This window comes from Siphateles boraxobius, unplaced genomic scaffold, assembly GCF_051911475.1.
Source record: "Siphateles boraxobius isolate OS27281-9 unplaced genomic scaffold, OSU_SipBor_1 41, whole genome shotgun sequence".
Lineage (NCBI taxonomy): Eukaryota > Metazoa > Chordata > Actinopteri > Cypriniformes > Leuciscidae > Siphateles > Siphateles boraxobius.
The window spans coordinates 28,248,458-28,274,447 of NW_027509042.1; the positions used below are offsets into that span (position 1 = coordinate 28,248,458).

The 25,990-nt window shown below is 39.9% G+C and overlaps 1 protein-coding gene and 1 long non-coding RNA gene across 2 annotated transcripts in view; one reads left to right on the plus strand and one right to left on the minus strand.

Annotated features, from left to right (window-relative positions):
• The window catches only part of ube2o (ubiquitin-conjugating enzyme E2O), a 167,451-nt gene that overhangs the window by 63,070 nt on the left and 78,391 nt on the right, over positions 1-25,990 (minus strand). The window contains exons 9-10 of the mRNA XM_077199094.1: positions 5,834-5,936; positions 5,315-5,660 (exon numbers count right to left, since the gene is read on the minus strand). Coding sequence (XP_077055209.1) covers positions 5,315-5,660; positions 5,834-5,936 — 449 coding nt within the window. The remainder of the gene's footprint in view (positions 1-5,314; positions 5,661-5,833; positions 5,937-25,990) is intronic.
• The window catches only part of LOC143706822 (uncharacterized), a 458,129-nt gene that overhangs the window by 18,702 nt on the left and 413,437 nt on the right, over positions 1-25,990 (plus strand). The window lies entirely within an intron of this gene.

Below are 25,990 nucleotides of genomic sequence, written 5' to 3' on the forward strand. Positions count from 1 at the left end.
AATTTCTTATAAAGTATTCTTTTTTAAAGTAGGCCAATACATTTTATCATACATATTTTAAAGTTAAGGATTCACTAGTTTGATATAGCTTACATTGGAACAAACACTATAATAACATCTTAGTTGATGAGTTTATTTTTGACAAAACATACTATATATTTAACATATGAGCAGAAACTGGCTAACAAAAACTTATTTGATATTTTAGAATAAAAACTTTATAATCTATCCAAATCTAAGAAATGTTGTCTTTCATATTTCATCTGTAACATAGTAAACAACAGCGCCCATCTGTGCCGTTAATTCATTTACACACAGAAAGGTGATTTAAATTTTAACAGTCTTTTTGCCTTTACAGACACTATTCCATATGGCGATTAGAACAAAGCACAAGAATAAAAAACGTACTATTCACAATTCTCGGCTAGATCCGTTGCTCCTCGAAATGAAAATAAACCAGCACAACCTCGCAAGACGACATAGTACATTAGTCTGAAGATTCAATTTGGTGTGTTAGAGTTTCTGAGGGGCGTTCATACGTTTGCATGTGTTGCCTCAGATCATTTGTGTTTGAATAGCGCACGCTCTCCGTGGGCGTGTCAAATTAGCAGAATAATGAGCTGCGAGAACGATAATGACAACCGCTGACATCTCTCTCTTTTTATATAGATTACATAAACAGAGAATATTTATTTTAGTTTTGAATTAGATATTTTAAAAGTACAAACTTAAATGATTATAAAGATATATTGCTCATGCCTGGGTGAATAGTATTCGCTTAGTTTTGTTTAAGTTTAGAGACATGCTCCAGAAAAAAAGTTCAAGGAGACGAAGAGGCAGAAAGCACACACTGTTTATTTTCATTATTTTTCAAAAGCACAATGTTTTATTTCGATTGTGAGTGGACACATAAAAGAGTAAACATTTAACAGTTTATTTTTTTATATTTCGTCTGTATGACCAAAAATGACAGAGTATTTTAAGTCTATTTTGCTGCTATGTGAAAAAAATCAAGCAAAACGCGCCGGCGCGTTTGCCGACCCCAGAGGGTTAAATATATAGCACATTTACATTTATTCATTTAGCTGATGCTTTTATCCAAAGCGCCTTACAATTGCTATATATGTCAGAGGTCGCACGCCTCTGGAGCAACTAGGGGTTAAGTGTCTTGCTCAGGGACACATTGGTGTCTCACAGTGGATTCGAACCTGGGTCTCTCACACCAAAGGCATATGTCTTATCCATTGTGCCATCACCACCCCCATATAGTATGGGATGTTTTGTCAAAAATAAAGTAGATATATTGAATTATCAACTAAGATGTTATTATAGTGTTTGTTCAAACTTTTATTCAAACTAATGAATCCTAACCTTTGAAATGCGTATGATAAAATGTATACTTTTTACAAAGAAAGATTACACTTGAAATATTGTTAAAATTGTAATTGTTGTTGTAATTGTAACCTATTTGTAATTGGTTACAATTTCTAATTGTAAAATATATATACAATTTCTTTTGTCCTCGCATTCTTTGGTACCCAGTGACACACCTCTGTGAAAGTCTCATTTTGCAGCTCATTGTCTTCTCAGGTATGAATCACGCCCCCACGCATATTGCCTTTCCAAACAAAAAGTCTCTTACAAAATTTAAATCAATGTATTTTTTTATGTGAATGATTAGACAGGATGATTTTCAGATAATTTTGGAGAAAAAACTCTAGGCGACAACATCCATTAGTCAAAAGTCTTGTGGACACAAGACTTGTTAAGTTCTTCGTCGTCAGTTAGGAACCTGGGTGTGCTCTTTGATAGCAATCTTTAATTTGAAAGTCACGGGTCTAGTGATTTTTCCATCTTAAGGCGAGACACGGCAGGCAAAAACATAGGTTTTTTTTTCACTGGTCAATTTTGAGATTTTGGTCTATTTGTCTTTAATAACATGTCTTCTTTCAGATTTGTGCTGAAAAAGAGTCCAAAATACACATTTAGGTATTTATTTTACTACACTTTTTCTGTTTGGTGTGTAGATTTTGCATAAATTCAACAAAAGTTGGCGTTATAAATCATCATGCTGCTCCGCGATCACTGTCTGCACCCTGTCATCACACACACCGTTAGAAAGCTCTCTCTCTCCTTTGGAACGTTATCGGATCCAAATAAGGTCATTTCCTGTTTATCAGCAGCCAATCATGAAAGTAAAACGGGCGATTTAACTCGAAATGCGCAATCTCATTGGGCTGATGCCAATTTCTGACAACGTGATTTGTTCAGAATCGTCACGTGACGTGCTCTGGCATTATATAAATACATCACATATATACTATACTTTACACACTATATATACAAAACAATTACATTACACAACACATTTCAGTTTTTGTATAATTATCATATAATACTAAACAAATCTGTAATTGTGGGATCCTAAAGTGGTTGTGAGTCCCTCAGGCATATACATATTCACCTGTGTGATGGACTGTTGATGTGTGGTTTTGATGTTTTGAGTCTTGTTTTGGATGTTATGATCAGTGATGGATGAAGCAATGATGAGTTTTGGATGTTAAACAGTGTGATACATGGATTTTACTTGGACCTAAAGCATATTTTGTCTGTAATTCATGGCTTTTAATAGAAATTAGTGGAACTTTGCCATAAAAATCTTTAAAGGCCGTTTTCTCAAAATGAGTTTTTTCTCAGCCTGCTAGTGACGATTTTCCACTTCTGTAGCACCTGCATACACCAAACTTTACAGTCCTTTTCCTAACTATATTGTGAAGGTTTGTACTGAGGGATTTGTTAATATATCATTCTTGGATTGATTTATATGACATGTTATGCCTAAAAATAGGGCGGAAATCAATTTAAGGCTATTTGCAGTATTTTCTGATTTACAGGGTAACAAAAGGAGACATTCATAATCCCCCCTGTAAATGTCTTTTCATTGAATATATCAAGAAAATGCAAAAATAATTTTGAATCTTGTTTTTTTCATCTTCAAAAAACGTCACTTCAAAATATATGCAAATTATTGCATATTTAATTAGATATAGCCTGATTAGCATATTTAAACATAAAATTACAGAAAACTTGCATTAAATATTTTATCTCCTATTTATGCGAGTAATCAACTGGTAAAGTTTCATGATGATATCTGTAAGTTAAATTTTTTACCCTATTCACCTGTAGTTTCTCGCCTTAAAAATATATATAAATTATGTCATATGCTCTCATTGACAAATGCGGAACAACTAGTTCATGCGTTCATGACCTCAAGGCTAGATTATTGTAATGTTCTACTGGGTGGTTGCCCTGCACGCTTAATAAACAAACTACAGCTAGTTCCAAACGTAGCAGCTCGAGTCCTTACAGAACCAGGAAGTATGTCCATATTAGCCCGGTTCTGTCAACACTGCATTGGCTGCCTATTAAACATCGTATACATTTTAAAATATTGCTGATTACTTACAAAGCACTAAATGGTTTAGCTCCCCAGTAGGGGTGGCACGATCCGACTTTTTTGCCTCCGATACCGATTCCGATACCTGGGACTCAGTATTGGCCGATACCGATCCGATCCAATACTAAAATAATAATTAAAAAAACAGTGCCAAATTACCTAATAAACTGTATCTGTATGCCTCACAGTGGGGAAGAGACTGTGATTATTCTTTTGTTAAAGGGCATCAAAGCTTGACTTAAACATTTTCCTTACTTTGTAAAACAATACAGACAAAATATATACTATATAATTAAAAGACAATTATTTTTAAATTTTAAGCGCAACTTTTTAATGAAGCAGCAACATATGATAGATTGGACAGAATAACTAAGGCTATCAATAAACTGCCATTGCGCAAAAGTATTGTAATATGAAAGCCTCCAATTCAGAGCGGCACGAAACACTTATGCGCATCCCGTGCGCAGAACGATGCGCTCGAAGCAACATGGAGTCACGGTGCGCAGCGCTTCGCATTGAAAAGTTCAAAGCACAAAAGTAAGATATACATATTTTTCTTTATTTATTCATTAGTTTGATCCTTTTAACAGTTTTAAATTTCAGTTAATGTGCGCGTGAAGAGCAATTATATCGCTCTCTACTCCAGTGTTGTGTTCACTGAACAGTTGTGTTGTGATCTAACAGACACCCGGTAGAAAGTAACATGTGAAAATCCAGCACGTTAAAGTGCTTTTATGCAAACCATAGACCTTTATCTACAGATCTACAGTATAATAATAGGAACATTGACTCATCTTGGAGAGTGTTTCATCATGTTGACTGTTTTACCCGAGTGCTGTTTGAGTGCTGAATGGAGAATGATTGACAGCCGCAGCGCAGGGAAGCACTTAGGTGAAGATTAATTTAACGATTTAAATCTGTACCTCACATTACTACAACTACTATACTATAACTACACACAACTATATGTAATGGCTTCAGAAAACTTGGAATATAGTACACGGAAACATTATAGCGCTTTATAATGTTTTTGTGCATTTTGCGTTGTATAACAATAACATTCGTAGGCTACAATATTGGATCAGATTTGGATGGTCTCGTCTGGCGATACCCGATCCGGCAAATATTTGTAGTATCGGAGCAATACCGATACTGAGTATTGGATCGGCCCACCCCTAGTCCCCAGTCCTTGAGCGAGCTCTTAATGTTTTATAGTCCTTCACGTCTATTGCGATCTCAAAGTCGATTATACCTAGAATATCAAAATCGACTGCTGGTGGTAGATCCTTTTCCTATTTAGCACCACAACTTTGGAACAATCTTCCTAACATTGTCCGGGAAGCAGACACAGTTTGTTAGTTCAAAGCTAAACTTTGGATCCCTATACCACTATAAAACCAAAGCAATCTCTGTTACCTTAAATTATATGTTTATCTCTGTAAAAAGTTGCTTTAAAAAAATCTACGTTGTTGAAAGCGCTGTATAAATAAGGATGACTTGATGCATATTTAGTATGTCATTTGTGGCCTTATTTCAGAAACTTTAAGTTTTAGTTTTTTCAATAACCATGCATAAACAATATTCTCTCAAAAATACAAACATGTACATACATGTTGCTCACACATTATGGTAGCCCTGTTTGTGCTAAATAGAGTGTAATGGCAACTTTGCCATTAATATGTTTATAAGCAACTGAAAAGAACACAAATGTCAGGGCATGTCAAAACATCTCAAAGACCCCAAAAACACCTTAGACCCCAGAGGGTTAAGGATGATCCTGCAGGTATTGCACAATGATTTACAACATTTATCTGGCATAATCATTTCTGAACTTACAAATCAAAAACATTCATTCACCTGTCTCCTGGTTTAAACTCGCGTGAAAACTTAGTCCTCTTCTTCTTGTGTTTTCTCTTTAGGTTGCGGATAGAGAGAGGAATGCTCTTTTTTCGTGTTGGGCCACTCTGCAGTGAGGCCGTAGAGCTGGCAGAGGAAGTGACAGAGCTGGTGTCATCTGTATCATCACCTGGCTCCTCATCTGACTCTTGGTCCCCCAAATGGGCCCATTGTCCCTGAAGAGCATCCAATGGTGGTTCTTTTCCCTCCTCCAGAGCATCCTGGCATGGAACAGGACCATTGTTTGGGTAGCATGGAACATAATTATCATCAGAAAAATCCTGTTCCTGCACTGATCTCTTTTCACCTAGAGCATAAGACATGGTACAAAATATCACACAATTTCTAAGCATCAAAAATAAAGTGAAAGATTAAAGACATATTTGAATAGGATATTGAAGAAACAATTACATGGATCATGTTGACAATTGACAAATCAGTTCAGTTTGTGATTTAAAAGTGAATAAAACAGTGCAGTACCTTCTATGCGGTCCGTTTTCTCGGTTGACTGTGAATTGTTACTCTGTGAGTCTACATTTTCTGGAATTTTCTTTCCCACTTCTTTTCTAAACATTCTTTTTAACTGAAAAAAATAAACAAATAATCAAATGATCAAAAAGCAAGAAAGGGAAATTACAATAACCAAATTATTTATTTTCATTTAGTAAAACTGTTTAAATACTACAGTAGTTAAGTCATGATATTTCAACTAACTGACCAAACTATTAGGGCTGTCAGGATTCCTTGATTAAATTCTATTACTTGGATTTAAAAAAATACTATATTGCAATTTTCCTGTGTCGATTAACTGGCAAAATACCGGGAGTGGCAGATTCCATGGATGAGAATCCATGAACCGCATTATTAAAGTTTCAAAGACTGCACGATATATTAAAACCATTTAAAAATAATAATATAGCATAGTGCTATTGTGAAACCACAAAGGCTGCGATTCAGTTAAATAAATATTTGCATTGAACAATCATCTTCAGAGAAATTAGATAAACGATTTACTATCGAAGAACTTTATGTAGCTGTTTCTTCTTTAGAGTCTGGGAAAAGTCCAAGACCAAATGGGTACCCGGTGGAATTCTAAAAAGTGTGTTGGCAAATAAGTTCCCATGTATTATTGGATATGTTTAATGAATCATTCGAAAAAGGTCTTCTCCATCGGACCCTCAATCAGGCTTCCATTTCTCTTCTTTTGAAAAAAGACAAGGCCCCATTCCAACCGATAAGTTTGCTAAATATAGATTTCAAACTGTTATCAACATTGTTGGGTTTAAGACTGGAACACATTCTTCCAACTATTATTTCATTAGACCAAACAGGATTTATTCTGAATCGTCACTTATTCTCTAATCTCAGGCAGCTTTTTAATATAATTTACAATCCTTCTCAGGCTAATACAGAGGAAGCTTTGATTTTGTTGGACGCTGAGAAAAGCGTTTGATAGAGTGGAGTGGAGCTATTAATTTTATACTTTGGATAAGTTCGGTTTAGGAAAAAAATTTAGGAAAGAAATTTCATGGATTAAGTTGCTTTATTTCTCCCCACTGCAGTAAGGACAAACAAGATTCAATCTGATTATTTTCGATTATATCGCTCTACAAGATGACCCTCTTTTATTAGCAGTAGCCATTGAACCCCTTTCTATCGCCCTTCAATCTACTATGCCATTACTGGCAAAGTTAGGAATTGTGTTGAGTTAAAAGTTCCTTTTATATGAGGATGATTTACTTCACGTTTCTAATTTGTCTGTTTCCGTCCCTGCTGCCTTGTCCACTCTTAAATGCTTCGGTCAAATTTCAGGTTATAAATTGTATTATATTTTATTTATAATTTATATTATAAATTATATTTCCCATTAATACATTAGCAAATAATTTCTCTAAGTAGTTTTATTTTGGTCTAGTTGAGGCCTTAATACAATTTTTGACTTATATATTGATGGCATATTTGCTTTTCAACAGCTTAGGGACACATTTTCAATTCCAAAGCAGCATTTTTTTCAGATACTTACAAGTTTTTCTCAGGCTACATTTCCAGATTTTCCTCTCCAGCTTAATGATACTCCTTTGAATAGTTTGTACTCCTATTAGTACAATAAAAGGTCTAATCTCACAAATCTACTTTCAAATCCATAGTCTTTGTCTAGAGTTAATAGACACTATTGGGGCTCTTTGGAAAGAATATGTGGAGGAGGAAATATCAGAGGAACTCTGGGAAAGGACCCTTAACAGGATACACAGATCATGTATATGTGCCAGACACTCACTTATTCAGAGCAAAGTTGTGCACTGTTGTTTATTATCCATAAGCTAGATTGGCAAAGATGTATAAAGATGTTTCTCCAGCATGTGACAGATGCTGTCAATCTCCACCAAACCTGATTTATATGTTGTGGCATTGCCCTTCATTATATAATTATTGGACCAATACTTTTTATACTTTGTCATTTATTGCAGGGGAAATAATTGAACCAAATAATCGAAATGCTTTGTTCAGAATTTGGCCCTCAGTAGCATCCTTGTCAACTCTTAAAAGATGCCTTTGTCACTCTGCTGGCTAGGAGACAGATATTGGTGTATTGGAAGTCCAAAATGCCCTCTTTGCATTCTCGTTGGCTATCAGATGTTCTTTATTTTATCAAGTTCTAAAAGATATGATTTTTCCTCAAGAAGTGTTCAAATAAGTTTTGGAAGTTGTGGAGTCCACTCTTTTCTTACCCAGTCCTAATTAGGACAGTTGGGCCTGGCGGGTAAGGAGTAAGATTTGTTTTCTGATGGTTGCATTACAAATGTCATAAAGCGCTTGAATAACTGACTTTTTATTCTGACTGTGGTTTATTTTCCACAGTCCACACTGATATTATGTTTTGTTTTTATTGTTTTTGGTCTTTTATTCTCTTTAATTTAGTCATGTTGGTTGTTTGCATTATTGATAAACAATCTATGTGTACAGCACCTTGTTGAACACTTGTTGTTTTTAAAAAGTGCTATATAAATAAACTTTTAATTGACTTGACTTGTTTGTTCAAGATGGGTGTTTTTTTGGGGGGGTGGGTGGTTGGTTCCTGTTTTGCATTCTGTTTTTATTAATATTGGTACAAACTGTTTTTATCTATGCTTTTTGTCTCCGTTTACACTCTTATTTGTGTGAAAAAAAACCTGGGGGGAGGGGGATAAATAAATATACACGCTGCGGGTTTCAGGGTGATTTACATGCGTGCAGGTTATGAGTTTCTTATGTCTCAGAGCAGCTCAGTAAATGTTGCTACACACAAACTCAGTCTCTGCATGTGCTGTTTGTTTTGGTTTCCAATAACATGCATTTAAGAACAAAGTCTGATGCGCTTTGTGTTTCATGCTAAGTGCTTCACTTTTATCATTTAAATGTGTGGAGCGTGTCTCAGCAGTTTAATTAACAAATTCCATCTCTGCATTCAGTATGTTTGGGTTGTGAAGGGAGCGGATTCGGGAATCCACTGCTGCTACAATGTATATCTAATGAGTGATAATCAAGGTATTAATCAACATTTTCCAATGTTCTAAATATCAAATGAGTTGAATGACTTCTCTAAGCTTATGAGATTTTACTTGGTTATAGAAGTTACCAGTGTGATTACTGAAATGTTCTTTTCATGTATTCTCTAATGTCTTTATTTGATATCTGAGAGGTGACTGAGGGTCTGGCTCATGCCAGGAATGCAGTTACAGTGCTTGCTCATTTAGACTGGCTTCCATAGATGAAATATGGACTCGTTTTGTTTGAGAAAGGTCTTCAATGTGTTAAAACTTATATCTGTTCTTCTATTTCTATATTAAAGTGTACTATCACTGAGAGAAAGAACATGTTATCTTGATGGTTTGGGAAAAGTCTCCTGTTTATAGTTAGAGCCCGACCAAATACAACCTTGCAGAAGCTGTGTGCCTGTGTGTGTGTTAGTATTCTTGATTACAGGTTAAGGAACAAGTGGCATTATTGGAGATTGACTGACTTGTTTTCTTCGACATGCTGGCGCCTAGCCAGTCTTGTGACCTCGGAGGGCCACTCGTACCTAACTCAGGGTCCTGGTGGCAGCTATACAGACTATGGAGATGTGCTACTGGCTATCAGTCCATGTGTGGAAAATGTACTATGTTTATCTATTTCTTAGCCAATCAGAATCATTCAACCTGAAGTAATAAAGTAGTTTAAATCCTGGTGAAGGGTATACATCAGAATATAGGTGAGAATATAGGTTTCTAAATACTGTTTCTAAATACAAACTGTTGTTCATTGCGATTTCAAAATAAAGATTTAAACCCTAACTCTGAGTTTGTAAGTTTTGATGTCCACATGTTCTTGCTCAACAAATTACAGTGGCATTTTCCAATTTCGTCTTTAACCCCTGACATTTGCCAGGGGTTAAAGTGGGCCAGAACGGTCCGGAACTGTGTTCCGGCACCTCAGTAAATTAATAAATAAATAAATAGATTAAGTAATCTCAACGAATCTCACTGGTCCCGAGATGGACTGACCGACCAACCTACCTCCCTTCCTCTCCTCCCCGCTGAACGTGAGCGATTACAAATGCGTGAAATGCACTCACGGTGGTTGAGCGGTAAAGTTAGTTTTAGGTTCGATATTCGTCGGACATTTGTTTTCCTTTGCTATGGTTCTATTGGGTCGTCAGCCTTACAAAGATATCAATCTCAGGATTAGTTTTAACATTATGTAACCATTGTATATCGACATGAAATATTCGTTCAAAATCACCTACTTGCATTAATGCTGCATATTTATAGCTGAGAATGTTTTGACGCATTTCCACTGCCAATTCCACCAAATGCGTAAAACATAGCCTATAATTTGTATTATTTCAAATCAATTTTAACATTTAAAAAACAAACATTTTCAAATTCCAAAGCATGTAGAAGGTTCCTATTAGCAATACTGACCTGGTAGCATTGAGTAAATTAACTTATCTAAGAAAATTATTCATAAAACATAAATATCAGTTGAGCCTGTTTACTTTCTTCACTGACACAGACGAAAATGAAAAGACTATCAGTCAAAGTTCAGCTTTTAGTGCAGCAGATTAATGGCATATTTCAAGAGAATCGTTCAAATTGGTATAGAAGCATGAAATTTGGTACAGATACTCTCCAAGGGTCATTTTTTGGGAAAAAGGAGTTGGCCACCCAAAAATTCAACATGACGGCCATTTTTTCAAGATGGCCGCTATTTCTGTCAAATGCTCATTATGTCAATCTTTCAAACAGTAATATCATGTAGGCATAACATTTTGTGAAAATACTCTCTTCAGAATGTTTTTTTGGAAAACAGTGCTTGTCCCTCAAAAATTCAAGATGGCAACCATTTTTCAAGATGGCCGCCATTTTTCTTGAATCCTTACATTTTTTTTTCAAATGGTGATGCTATCATGAAATTTGGTACAAATATTCTTCAAGGAACATTATAATGGAAAAAGGTGTGTGCCACTCAAAAATTCAAGATGGCGACCATTTTCAAGATGGACATAGAATGTACATTGCCAGAAGAAAATGTGAGTGGGTGCTTGCAGTGGCAAAACTCGCCACTCGGTTGCTAGGGTGTGGTACATGATTGCATACGAGCCAACAAACATGTCTGTACGATGTTCTGGTACCGAAATATGGCTTATTCATGTGTTCAGGTGGTTGCTAGGTGATTACTAGAGTGTTCTGGGTCGTTGCTATGGTGTTGGTAGGTGGTTGCTAGGTTATTCTGGGTGGTTGCTATGGTATTGCTAGGTGGATAGTAGTTGTCACAGATGGTCACTATTGGAGTTCTTAGCATTTTTAGCATTTACCTGATTTAGCATGACTTAGCATTTACCTAATCGCTATTATGATTTAGCACTTACCTAATCGCTATTAGAATGTAGTTGTTCACAGCTAGCATGTGTAGCATGTTGGAACTCCTGTTTGCTAGCATGAGTGAAAAGAGCCAACCCCCATCTCTATACGATGTTCTGATACAGAGATATGCTGCCGTGCAAAGGCAAGAGACTGCTCAAGTCACGTCTGCCGATCCAGAGACTGCTCACGTCACGTCTGCCGATCCAGAGACTGCTCACGTCACGTCTGCCGATTCAGAGACTGCTCACGTCACGTCTGCCGATCCAGAGACTGCTCACGTCACGTCTGCCGATCCAGAGACTGCTCACGTCACGTCTGCCGATCCAGAGACTGCTCACGTCACGTCTGCCGATCCAGGGACCGTTCACGTCACGTCTGCCGATCCAGGGACCGTTCACGTCACGTCTGCCGATCCAGAGACTGTTCACGTCACGTCTGCCGATCCAGAGACTGCTCACGTCACGTCTGCCGATCCAGAGACTGCTCACGTCACGTCTGCCGATCCAGGTACAGTTCAAGTCACGTCTGCCGATCCAGGGACCGTTCACGTCACGTCTGCCGATCCAGGGACCGTTCACGTAACGTCTGCCGATCCAGAGACTGTTCACGTCACGTCTGCCGATCCAGAGACTGCTCACGTCACGTCTGCCGATCCAGGTACAGTTCAAGTCACGTCTGCCGATCCAGGGACTGTTCACGTCACGTCTGCCGATCCAGGGACCGTTCACGTCACGTCTGCCGATCCAGAGACTGTTCACGTCACGTCTGCCGATCCAGAGACTTCTCACGTCACGTCTGCCGATCCAGAGACTGCTCACGTCACGTCTGACGATCCAGAGACTGCTCACGTCACGTCTGCCGATCCAGGGACTGTTCAAGTCACATCTGCCGATCCAGGGACCGTTCACGTCACGTCTGCCGATCCAGGGACCATTCACGTCACGTCTGCCGATCCAGGGACCGTTCACGTCACGTCTGCCGATCCAGGGACCGTTCACATCACGTCTGCCGATCCAGGTACCGTTCAAATCACGTCTGCCGATCCAGGGACCGTTCACGTCACGTCTGCCGATCCAGGGACCGTTCACGTCACGTCTGCCGATCCAGTGTCTCCGGACAAGATGGCCGCCACCGAGCCTGTGTCTGTTCCTGTGCCTGAGCCGGTGTCTGTTCCTGTGCCTGAGCCGGTGTCTGTGTCTGTTCCTGTGCCTGAGCCGGTGTCTGTTCCTGTGCCTGAGCCGGTGTCTTTTCCTGTGCCTGAGCCGGTGTCTTTTCCTGTGCCTGAGCCAGGGTCTGTTCCTGTTCCTCCGCCATGGCCGCCCGAGGATAAGTCTCCACCCTGGCCGCCCGATGGAATGTCGTCTCCGCCCTGGCAGCCAGATGGACTGTCGTCTCCGTCCTGGCAGCCCGATGGACTGTCGTCTCCGTCCTGGCCGTCCGATGGACTATCTGCTTTGCCATGGCCGCCCGAAGGGCCTGCTCCGCCCTGGTAACCTACACAGCCTGCACCACCCTGGACCTCAGCCAGGACTCCTGATAGGCCTGAACCTCCCTGGCTCAACCCTCCCGTCCCTCCCTGGCTCAACCCTCCCGTCCCTCCCTGGTCAATGCTTGGGACTTGATTGACTTTCATTTTTGGTTCTGTTTTGGCTCCCCTTTTCCCCCTTCTTGGTCTCTGTTTTTGGTGTATCTGACTTGTCTATTGTGGTGTTGAGCTGTGTATGTTTTTGTTCTCGTCTCGGTTTTATGTCTCTCTTTAGCGACGCTACTTGGCGTCCCTTTAGAGAGGGGGTAATGTCAGGATTCTGCCACTTCTGTCTGGTCTTATCTTAATTAGTGACAGAGGTCTGACATTCCCGGTTTGTCATGTGCTTGTGTTCTAGTTCTGATTATTGTGAGCACATGGCTTGTCATGTGTTTCCTTTGTGCCATGTGCTCTGCTGTCTATTGTCAGCCCCTCCCATCTTGTTACCTGTTAATTGTATTATCTCCCTCACGTGTCTTGCTGTTTACCTTCTGTCATTTGTTCCCTATTTAGTCTCCTTGTGTTTGCAGTCCTGTGTTGGTTCGTTATTATCTGTTTCCCTTGTGTTTCCTGTGTTTGCCTGATAACTCTCTGGTTTTCCCCTACGGGGCAGTTTTGGTTTTCAGTTTTCATGTTGTTTTGTAGTCATTTAATTAAACTTGCCTTCCTGCACTTGAACCCTCGTCTTCCTTATTTTCCTCATCACGTGACAATTTCATGGGCCGTCCTAAACCATAGTGTGTCAATGGGGCAACTTTGGGCAGCTCCTGCCCCCCAGGGGTGCAACTTTTACCCCATTGTGAGGTATGTTCTTACAGAGCCTGCCAGCCTCTTCAAATGTGGTAAACCACACGTTTCTGCGAAATCCTCGCTCGGAGCTATGAATCGTCAAAGTTTGTCGCAATGTTAAGTCTATGGGATTTTTTTTGGGTGCTTTTTCGCCCCTGGGGCGAACATCGTACCCTGGATCACTTATAAAAGTCATAGCACACCATTTCCAAATAATCCGAATGATTTGATGCCTCATTCGTGGGTCTGTGACAAAAGCTGCGGGAGGAGATGCGGGTTGGGGACAAAAGTTGGGGCTTTGCCATTGGCAATGGCGGCCATCTTGAAAATTGGCCACCACATTGAATTTTTGAGTGGCCAACGCCTTTTTCCAAAATAGTGGCCCTTAGAGAGTATCTGTGCCAAATTTCATGCTTCTATACCAAAGTGAACGATTTTTTTAATAATCTGCTGCACTATTTAGGAGGGGAAGAAATAGGCCAGGATAAGGAGACTGAGAGAAAAAGAAAGATGGAGATGGAGAAGCACCACTTCACATTTTCTTCTGGAAATGTACATTCTAGTTCTTCTTATTAATATTATTCTGGAAAAATTGACGCGCTACTCCTCCCGCAGCTTTTGTCACAGACCCACGAATGAGCCGTCAAATCGTGCGGATTATTCGGGAATGGTGTGCTATGACTTTATGAGCGATCGGGGGTACGATGTTCACCCCAGGTGCGAAAAACGGCCCAAAAAAACTGCATAGACTTAACATTGCAACAAACTTTGACGAGTCATAGCTCAGAAATCAGATTTCACAGAAACGTGTGATTTGCCACATTTGAAGAGGCTGACAGGCTCTGTAAGAACATACCTCACAATGGGGTAAAAGTTGCACCCCTGGGGGGCAGGAGCTGCTCAAAGTTGCCCCATTGACTTACTATGGTGTAGGACGGCCCATTTCTACACATTGCATTGGGATTTTATATTGAACATTGTTCTGGATCACAGTGTCATAGAGACAAGGGGGCGGGCTCATTTTACTCGGACGACCAATCAGTCTCTCAAGATCATTGTGAAGCTATTAAGCCACGCCCTAGCAACCATTTAGAGCACCCTAGCAACAAGTCCCATAGACTTCCATTGAAAGAGGTCAAAAGAATATCTCCGGATAGAAGTGTCATAGAAACACAAGGGTGGTCTCGTTTGACTCGGGGCCGCACACAGCCAATCATGAATCCCCTCAACACTTCCTAGCCCCTCCATAGCAACCATTGTCGACCACCTTAGCAACTAAAATCTATAGAGGGATATCTTCCATTCTGAATGTCACAGAAGCATGGGAGTTGGTTTATATCATTCATACTGACAAGCAACCTTTGGACTTTGATGACTGGCAGCTGCCAAGCCATTCCCTAGCAACCAAACAGAGTACCCTAGCAACCATTTTGGAAGACCTATATCTCTGCATCAGAACATCGTATAGAGATGGGGGTTGTCTCTTTTGACTCATGCTAGCAAACAGAACTTCCAATATGCTACACATGCTAGCTGTGAATAGCTACATGCTAATGGCGATTAGGTAAGTGCTAAATCATGCCAAGAAAATGCTAAGAACTCCAATAGTAACCATCTGTGACAACTACCAACCACCTAGTGACACCATAACAACCACTCAGAATACCCTAGCAACTACCTAGTAACATCCAGAATACCCTAGCAACCACCTAGCAACAACATGGCAACCATCCAGAATACCATAGTAACCGACTAGCAACACCATGGCAACCACCTAGAACACCATAGCAACCACCTAGCACCACCCTAGCAACCATCCAGAATACCCTAGCAACCGCCTAGCAAACACCCAGAATACCCTAGCAACCACCTAGCAACATCATAGCAACCACCCAGAACACCCTAGCAACCACCTAGAAACACCATAGCAACCACCTAGCAACCACCCAGAACATCCTAGTAACACCCTAGCAACCACCCAGAATATCCTAGCAACCGCTTAGCAACACCATAGCAACCACTCAAAACACCCTAGCAACCGCCTAGCAACTAGGGATGCTAACCGATGACCGTTTGACCGATGGTTGACCATATCAACGTTAACCGATTAAAGTTGTCGGTAAAAAAAAAGTGATCTCTAAATTAGGCTATTATAGACAGTGGACTAAACGCTTCTACAGTTAGCCATCGAATTCCAAGATATTTTTGTGTGAAGTGAACAAATCCCTCACACTATAGCAACTGTTCCTGTTCTGGAACTGTTCCTGATCCTGATCGATTGCTCCTGTCTGCCCAGCTGCCTGCTGTGTTTTGTTTGCTTCGAGGCTGTAAGCTCCGTCTAAGCCTCGTATTAGCTTTGTATTTCTTTCTGTTTTGAACCATCATTTACTACCATTTCTAGTTGTTTATACTACTAAATACAGCTTATACCACATTTCAGATTAACCTGACATCGCTAGATTCCATTATTGTTAGCACAACACGCTAGTAACTCGCTAGCCTGTTAACGGGCCACCCGTGCGCTCAGTTATTTATTTGTTTTTCTCTCGCGCGCCCGCGCCTCTGAGTTCATAAAAAGCCCAGGTGAGTAAGAATCAGTCAACAAACACCGTGAGTAATGTCTTGTCCTGTTATTGTCACCTGCACTTCATGTTACATGTCTAGGATAGCCTTTCCCGTCTGCAATATAGGGTTTATATGTGATAAATGCAAGGAAACAGTCAGGCTGACGGAGAAGATTTCAGAATTAGAAACACGCATCCAAACTTTAATTGAGGATAGTAAGTGTGCTAGAGCTTTAGATTCTATTTTGGATGCGCCTAGCATAGTGAACTCTTTACATGATTCGGTTCCGGCTGAATTATTGCCTGTGCAGCCAGGCAGATGGGTGACAGTGAGGGATCGCTCTAGTCGTGGATCAAAAAAACACTCTTACGTTCCGATTACCACAACAAATCGATTTGCCACACTCAGTGAAACACCCAGTGAGAATTCTGTTGATTGTGCCCTGGTAATTGGCAATTCTATTACACGGAACGTGAAAATAGGGACACCAGCCAACATAGTCACATGTTTGCCAGGAGCCAGAGCGCCTGACATCAAAGCAAATTTAAAAGTGCTGGCTAATGCTAATCGTAAATTCTTTAAGATTGTTATTCACGTCGGCACTAATGATGTTCGACTCCGCCAGTAGGAGATCACCAAAATTAATATTAAAGAGGTGTTTGAACTCGCAAGTCCAATGTCAGGCACTGTCATTTGCTCTGGCCCCCTTCCTGTTCGAAGGAGTGATGAGATAGTTTGCAGATTGTCATCACTCAATGGCTGGCTGTCTAAGTGGTGTCCGCAAAATAATATAGAATTCATAGACAATTGGAAAAGTTTTTGGGGCAAACCTGACCTGTTGAAAAGAGATGGTATTCATCCCTCCTGGGATGGTGCTGCTCTTCTCTCTAGTAATTTGGCTCATAGTCTTAGAGACAAAACATGACAATCTGGGGCTCAGGTCAGGAAGCAGACAAACTGGCTAAACCGACCGTCTGCTAGCGGCCTCGCGTCACCAAGGTCAGATAAATCCGATCACATAGAGCCTCTTTCACCTAGATATGTGACCCGTCACAGAAACCGGGGACACAAGTCGGCAGCACAACTTTCGAGCAAAATGAGAAAGAAGAGTTTTTTTCCAAATTGGTGAATTTCATTTTTTTGTAGAATCTGTTAATTGAAATCACGAAGAAGCCTCTCCATGTTTGAGATAGCAGTATTGGTATATTTAAAAGCTTACATTGAGGTTGAAATCGGCTTGTTTTCGGAGATTCTCGCATGCAGTAGGGGCGTGGCGTGTCATTGTCTGTGTGTATTTCCATACTGAATAACCCGGCGCTTTTGCCCCGCCCTCCAAGTGAACAGCATGGCTACTTATTATGCTGTGCTCTGGTCGGCTCTATCTGATATCAAAATTCAATGATGATGGATGCCGCAAAGATTGTCGCAGACGAGCTGAACCGTCTGGCAGTTACACCGAAAATGTTTTCCCCGCACTTTGTGGGCTCGTGAAACTGAGCCGGAGGTATGGGCGCGGCGCGCGCGCCCTAAGTGCTTGAATACGGTGGCTCGGCTCACTGACAGTGGTGGCTGGCTGTTTCATATGTGACGTCCCGATTGCTTTGAATGGGGAACGTTTTGTGAACAGGGAACAGAGTTAATGGACTGGCAACAATCTCCATAGAACATGAACTGGCACAGAGAATCGAAATAGAGGATGCAGTTAAGACCTTTGCTGCGATGAAGGCCTGCCGTGCGGGTTTCTGAAATGTAAGTTAAGCTTCATTTGCTCTTTAGTCGTTATTTAAGATGCTGAACCTGCTGATGATATAATGTGCTTGCGGACAGCTCATTTGTGTGTGTATACGCACATAAAGTGGTGTAAAGAGATTTGCAACAGTAATTTGAGGAGGTGAAATGTGATTATTTCGAAAATTCCTGTCATGACTGCTTAAAGAAAAATGCCAGCAGGCATTTGCCTCCTGCATAAACTTTAATATTGTTGTCATTTTGGGCACACGAGCGTTGCGCACTATTTGCGTTATATGTAGGCCTATGGCTTATTGGTCTTTGTGTGTTTTTGCTGGTTTTGCGTTATATGTATATGGCATATTGGTCTTTGTGTGTTGTTGCTGGTTTTGCGTTATATGTATATGGCATATTGGTCTTTGTGTGTTGTTGCTGGTTTTGCGTTATATGCAGGCTATATGGCATATTGGTCTTTGTGTGTTGTTGCTGGTACGTTGCAAATAGAGGGGCAGCACAATTGTTTTTCGCCTAGTGCGGCAGAAGTGCACTCATTCGAAGTGCAAAAAAAGCTGTAAAGCACAGGGGGGAACTTTACAGGGGGTATGGCTTATCTAAATGAGATGTAAATGAGCCCTATTGTCACCCCCAGCAGCAAAGACATGTGAGAACTGCAAAATCTTTAGAGGTCATCTTTGAGCTTTTTTAAGTGCCTACTTTCAAATGGCCACAACTTCTCCAAATATGATCAGATTTCCACATGTTGCACATCGTTGGAAAGCTTGGAGATTACACTTTCAGAATCTATGAATAACTCAAAATGCCCCAGAACCGACTTGTGTCCCTAGTTTCCGTGACCGGTCACATATCATCATATAGAGACTGTGTCTGTTCCCCGAATTTTGAAATCCAAAAAAACCTCCAAACCGATCTAAGGTTAAAAATGTAATTGATATTCAACAAATAAAAAATAGATATAATACAGATGAGCAAACTATAAAGCTTGGGTTGCTGAATATTCAATCCCTTACTTCAAAAGCGCTCATAGTTAATGATATGATTTCAGATTATAACCTAGATGTGCTGTGTATGACAGAAACCTGGCTAAAACCAGACGATTACATTACTTTAAATGAGTCCACCCCCCATGATTACGGTTATAAACATGAACCTCGCCTGAAAGGCAAAGGGGGAGGTGTTGCTGTAATTTATAGTAATATTTTCAAAACCACTAATAAATCTAGTTTTAAATATACTTCTTTTGAAGTGTTGGTGCTTAATGTAAAAAAATATAATGTAAACGATAAATCAAGTTTGAGAATTCTGCTGGCAACTGTATACAGGCCACCAGGGCACCATAAAGATATTATCAAAGAATTTGCTGACTTTCTATCAGAATTAGTATTGACTGCAGATAAAGTCCTAATTGTTGGTGATTTTAATATACGTGTAGATAATGGAAAAGATGCAATGGGATTTGCATTTAAAGACATTCTTATCTCTATTGGAGTTAGACAACACGTGTCAGGACCTACTCATTGTCGTAATCATACTCTAGATCTAATATTATCACATGGAATCAATGTTGATGCTGTTGAAATTCTGCAGCAGAGCGACGACATCTCAGATCATTATCTAGTCTCATATAAATTACATTTAGCCAAGGCTGCAAAGCCAACTCCGTGTTACAAGTGTGTTAGACCTATACCTGCCACTAAAGATTGCTTTATCAATAATCTTCCTAATCAGTTTCATCGTCTCAGCATCCCAGATAGCTTAGAAGAACTTGATATTGCAACAGAAACTTTTAACTCTCTCCTTTCCAGCACTTTAGACACAGTTTCTCCGTTGTGCTTAAAGAAGATTAAAGAAAATAGTCCAACGCCGCGGTACAACGAGCACACCCGGGCCCTTAAGAGAGCAGCCAAAAAAATGGAGCGCAACTGGAAGAAAACAAAACTAGAGGTATTTCAAATATCATGGAAGGAGAGCTCGATTGCTTACAGAGAGGCTATAAAAGCTGCTAGATCTGCTTATTTTTTAACCCTATTAAAAGAAAATAAATATAATCCAAGGTATTTATTTGAAAAAGTGGCTACACTAACGAAAAAGAAAGCTTCAAGCCCAGATGTTTCCAAGAAACACAGCAGTAATGACTTTATGAACTTCTTCACTTATAAGATTGATAATACTAGGGACAAAATTATAACTATGCAATTGTCTACTACAGCATCACATCAGGGAGTGCATTATAGTCTCCCTGAGGTAAAATTTGATTCATTTGTTGCCATAGGAGAGGAAGAATTTTGCAAACTCCTTAATTCATATAAATCGACAACATGTATGTTAGACCCTATACCGACTAAACTACTGAAAGAGATGCTTCCAGAAGTCATAGATCCTCTTCCTAACATCATTAATTCGTCTTTGTCTCTAGGATACGTACCAAAAACCTTTAAGCTGGCTATGATTAGACCGCTTGTTAAAAAAACGCAACTTGATCCTACAGAATTAGTCAATTACAGGCCGATCTCAAATCTACCTTTTCTGTCAAAGATACTAGAAAAGGCAATATCCTCACAACTGTGTTCCTTTCTTGAATGAAATGGTCTCTGCGCGGATTTCCAGTCAGGATTTAGACTGCACCATAGCACTGAGACAGCTCTCATTAGAGTCACAAATGATTTGCTCTTATCATCCGATCGTGGTTGTATCTCTCTATTAGTGTTACTTGATCTTAGTGCTGCATTTGACACCATTGACCACAACATTCTCTTAAATAGACTAGAAAACTATGTTGGCATTAGTGGAATTGCATTAGCATGGTTTAACCTGTTAACCTTCAAGGCCACTTTTGAAAAATCCCCAGAAATGGCATACCCAAACTTAAACAGATACAGTTCATGAACCCTTTGCACTAAAAGCACAAGTATGATCTCATTTGAAAGCTGACACCTAGTAGTTTATTGTAAATGTAGAAATAATTATTGTCATAATGAAAAAAAAATGTTTAAAAAGCTTCAAAGTTTTGTAAAGTTATTAGAAATTTACTTTTATGAAACATCTTCATAAAAATAAAATTGAAGTTGGCCCTGGAGCAATCTAGAAATGCACTGCAGCTAAAGCCATATGTGTGACCATTTTATATTTAAAATCTGAAAATGATAAGTCTAAAACTCTGTATTTAGTTAAATGTTTTTCAAGATCATGTCAAATTACTTTATTTTGATTAGACTCTAAAATGCAAACTGATGTTTAGTCATCTTCTGAGTCATCTAATCAGTCTATTGTCTCTATTATTTTGTGGTGCAAACGAGCCCCATTCAGAGTCAGTCTCTCCTTGCACACATTTACACCTCTCCAGACTGGTTATGGCTCTAAATATGCATTTCCTTTGTCTGCATTATAGCTACTAACGACTGGCTATTCACAGGCTATTCATAGGGTTTCAAACCCTAATTTCTTTTATCAAAGTTCTCACTAAATATTTGAAACTGGTATCAAATGCACTGAAACATTTCAGTAAGCATTCCTATTTAGAAAAAAATCATAAAACAATAACTGCTGGTGGCAGGTGCACCTGGGCTAGCTAGCATGTTAGCTTAGCACACCATCAATACACGACCATTTATGAGATTAAAACCATGTTTATGCTCCAAACTTACTTTATAACGCAAGTCGAGTGTTTTAAATAATCTTCTGTGATCTAATTTGGCTTCAGATAAAAAAAAATCCGACAGAAAATGTATTATTTATAGTGTTCTGCACGATGATGAAATCTATATCGATTAGCATTACATTATAAATATAATCTATTATTATGAAATACCTGGCATGGCTTGAAGAACACAGGTAACTCAAATATCATTGCAATCATGTTTATTGTCTTCAAAACATCTTTATCTGCATGTTACAGCGATCTCTGTCAGCTACTTTCTGTATCAGTGACGTCCTGGAATGTCACATGACTATGGGTCTTCTTCGTGATCCATATATGGACTGTTATTGTGCATATAGCGCCCTCAGGGAATTGGTATGAATTGAAAACATAGCACATCTCAGTAAGAAGCGATCATAATGATTACATCGACGCATTTGGGTATAAATTCAACAAATATTATTCCTGTCTATAGAAATATGATGTGAATCTATGAGAATATATCAATATTTCTCCAAGTCTGCACATTTTTGAGCTAAAGCCCTGAGGGACGATGTTTTGTGAATCGCTGTCATGACGACAGCTTGGAGTGTTTTTTATGAATGGACCAGCTGACGCTCATAATTCATATTAAAGGTATCGACTCATTTTTTCATTTCATAACTCCTGACACAAATTAAGACATAACTGTCACTATAAGTTTCTCAGAATACAATAGTGGTCAAATACTGAATCTTGAGTATTATATCTTTTTAATGATGTATAGTTTGTCAAGGTATAACATTAAATCTGATAGTAAATTTGAACTAAATAAAAAAAAAAACCGCTTCAGTGCGCCGACGCTCTGGAAACGGTTAACAGGTTAAATCATATTTATCTGACCGCTATCAGTTTGTAGCAGTAAATGAAGAGATGTCTTATCGATCACAAGTTCAGTATGGCGTACCACAAGGCTCAGTACTAGGACCGCTGCTGTTCACTCTGTACATGCTACCTTTATGAGATATCATTAGGAAACATGGAATTAGCTTTCACTGTTATGCTGATGATACTCAGCTCTATATTTCTTCCAAACCTAACGAAACTCACCAATTCACAAAATTATCGGAATGCATTGTTGATATCAAAAATTGGATGACTAGTAATTTCCTACTACTAAATTCTGAAAAAACAGAGATTCTAATTATTGGACAAAAAACTTCCACACGTGATAACCTAGAATAACGTCTAACACTTGATGGTTGCTCTGTTAAGTCTTCGTCGTCAGTTAGGAACCTGTGTGTGCTCTTTGATACCAATCTTTCATTTGAAAGTCACGTGTCTAGTGTCTGTAAAACCGCATTTTTCCATCTTAAAAATATATCTAAATTACGTCACATGCTCTCATTGACAAATGCGGAACAACTAGTTCATGCGTTCATGACATCAAGGCTAGATTATTGTAATGCTCTACTGGGTGGTTGACCCGCACGCTTAATAAACTACAGCTGGTTCAAAACGCAGCCGCTAAAGTTCTTACCAGAACCAGGAACCACGACCATATTAGCCCGGTTCTGTCAACACTGCATTGGCTCCCTATTAAACATCGTATAAATTTTAAAATATTGTTGATTATTTACAAAGCACTAAATGGTTTAGCTCTCCAGCACTTGAGCGAGCTCTTAACGCATTATAGTCCTTCACGTCTATTGCGATCTCAAAGCTCCGGCCAGTTGATAATACCTAGAATATCTAAATCGACTGCTGGCGGTAGATCCTTTTCCTATTTAGCACCAAAACTTTGGAACAATCTTCCTAACATTGTCCGGGAAGCAGACACAGTCTGTCAGTTCAAAGCTAGACTAAAAACACATCTCTTTGACCTAGCATTCACATAACACTCTATAGACTTCTATTATTCAATATTAGGCTGCTTAGATTAGGTCAGCCGGAACTGGGAACACTTCCCTTAAATCCTGATGTACTCGTTACATCATAAGAAGAATGGCATCTACGCTAATTTTAGTGTCTTTGTTTATCCCGAGGTTTTCCCGCAGCCTGCCGGATCCAGGCCGTTTCCAGATCTGACGAAGGACATTCGCCTGGACCTGATGACAATGGAGTGCTGAAGTGCCAACTAGCCTCTCCCTATGGAGGATCCCTATACCACTCTACAGATAAAGCGTTGTGGAATTTTTTCGGTTCGCGTACCTACCCAAAGTGATAAGATAAAATAAAATTCTGCATCAAAATTTATAGACAAGACAAGTAGTTTGTTTTGGCAAGGGTTTGTTTGTTTTTAAGGAATTGCAAACCTGCACACATATATTCAAATGCACATAACTATAGAATCAATTCTTAATGCGCATGTGAACGCCATCAGCGTCTATCACAGGTTCACGTTTAAAGTCTGTTTAGAGAGAACGGTGTCGTCTTAGCGGCCCCTAATTTAATAACAAATGATCATTTCGACGGAAGTGAATCAATCAAAACTAACTTTAGCTGGAAAAAACATTTTTCAAGAACCACTATAAAACCAAACCAATCTCTGTTACCTTAAATTATATGTTTATCTCTGTAAAGCTGCTTTGAAACAATCTACATTGTTAAAAGCGCTATATAAATGAGGATGACTTGACTTGACTAAATTTTTCATAACTCGACTGTTTGTAGGAATAAACCAAAAAAAACATTTGGCGCAGTTCACAGCGTTTGGGTTCGCGTGCTCACAAGGTTTGCGAAAAGTAAAGGCTACAGGCTAAAACACTCGAGGTTAGAGCCAGGGCAGACCATTTCACGAAAAAGAATGACACAGATGTAAGTTGCAACTTTTGTAATACAGTGCTTAAATACAGCAATAGCACATCTATGATGTATCACCTGAAAACGCGACACCCGCAAGCCTCTTCGGGTGAGAAAGGTAGCCAAAGCCAACCTACCGTGTCATCTATGCTAGCTGGTAGGAAATGTGACAAACAGCGCTCAGAAACTATTACCCAAAAGATATGCGGAATGATTGAAAAAGAAATGCTGCCCCTTGACTTTGTAAGCGGTGAGGGCTTTCTAGAGCTTATGCAATTCCTTGAACCCAGCTAAACAGTCCCGTCTCGACAGACCATAATCACACGCATTGAAGAGCGCTTTGTCAAGAAAAAAGATGAGCTCAAAGCACGCCTGTATCGTGCCAGATGTGTAGCTATCACGACGGACTGCTGGACAGCACTAACCACAGAGAGTTATGTGACAGTCACCTACCACTGGACTGACAAGGTCTGGCAGGTTAACTCAGCAGTACTCCTCACGAAAAGTATGGCAGGCAGACACACCGCCGACAACCTGGCTGCAACACTAAACGAAGCGGTAGATGCCTGGGGAATGACAGGGAAAGTGGTCGCATGTGTCCACGACAACGCGAGCAACATAGTGGCTGCCAACATTCCTGAAAGGGTGGACTAGGTATCAGTTGCGTGTTTCGCCCATACACTACAACTGGCGATCAATGACGCATTTAAGCTGTTTGTGTATAAAGTTATATCTGCAGCCGGCAAACTAGTTCGCCATTTTAATCACAGTACTGTAGCCTCCAAAGCATTCGAGGCCAAACAAGAACAGATGCAGCTCCCCAAACACAAGCTCATCCAGTCCGGCAAAACTAGATGGAATTCGGGGTTCGACATGTTTGAGAGGCTTCTCGAACAGCGATGGGCAGTGACAGCCGTCTTGTCCGTCACAAAGCTGCAGGATGCCAGAATTATTGAGATCAAGGACGAATACTGGGCAATAATGGCTGATCTTAAACCTGTCCTGGAAGCCCTCAAATGCGCAACCACTATCATGTCTTCTGAGAAGACCGTGTCTATCTCCCACTTCTACCCCATCACCTTCAGCATCATTAATAAGCAAATGGCCATCGCTACTGATGACAGGCCTCGGGTAGCGGAGTTCAAGGCCACGGTTCAACAGCCATTGAGTGAACGCATGGAGGTAGGTTCTAATTTTGTCTATAAGATAGGGCTGGTCCGAATATAATTTTCTGAGCTTCGAAGCTTCGGTAGTAATGAACATCGAATATTCAAAGCTTCGGAGGGAGGGGGCTGAACATATTATTCTCTCTAATAAAGGCAGGAATCTCTATATGTCTGTCTGTGTGTTTGCATTTTGATTATTTCGAAAACGTTTCTCCAATCGACTTAACAAGGGAGTGCAGTGTCGCATTTGGTGCAATATAGATAGACACGCGAGACTCGGCACATTCAGAATTAATAAACTTTTAATAAACTACAGAACAGCTTGCGTGTGGGAAGCGGCGGCCTCACGCGGGCAGGGCTTAGATGCTCCGAGAACGGACACTGCACTAGTGTTATAAAACAAGTGTCAACAGTTCTCTATAAAACATGTGTTTTATATCACTATAGTGCGTTCTCTGAGCATATAAGCCCTGCCCGTGAGGCGCGCCGCTTCCTGCTGGTGTTATGTTTTATGTTAACTTAAGCAATACTTTTAATAAAGTA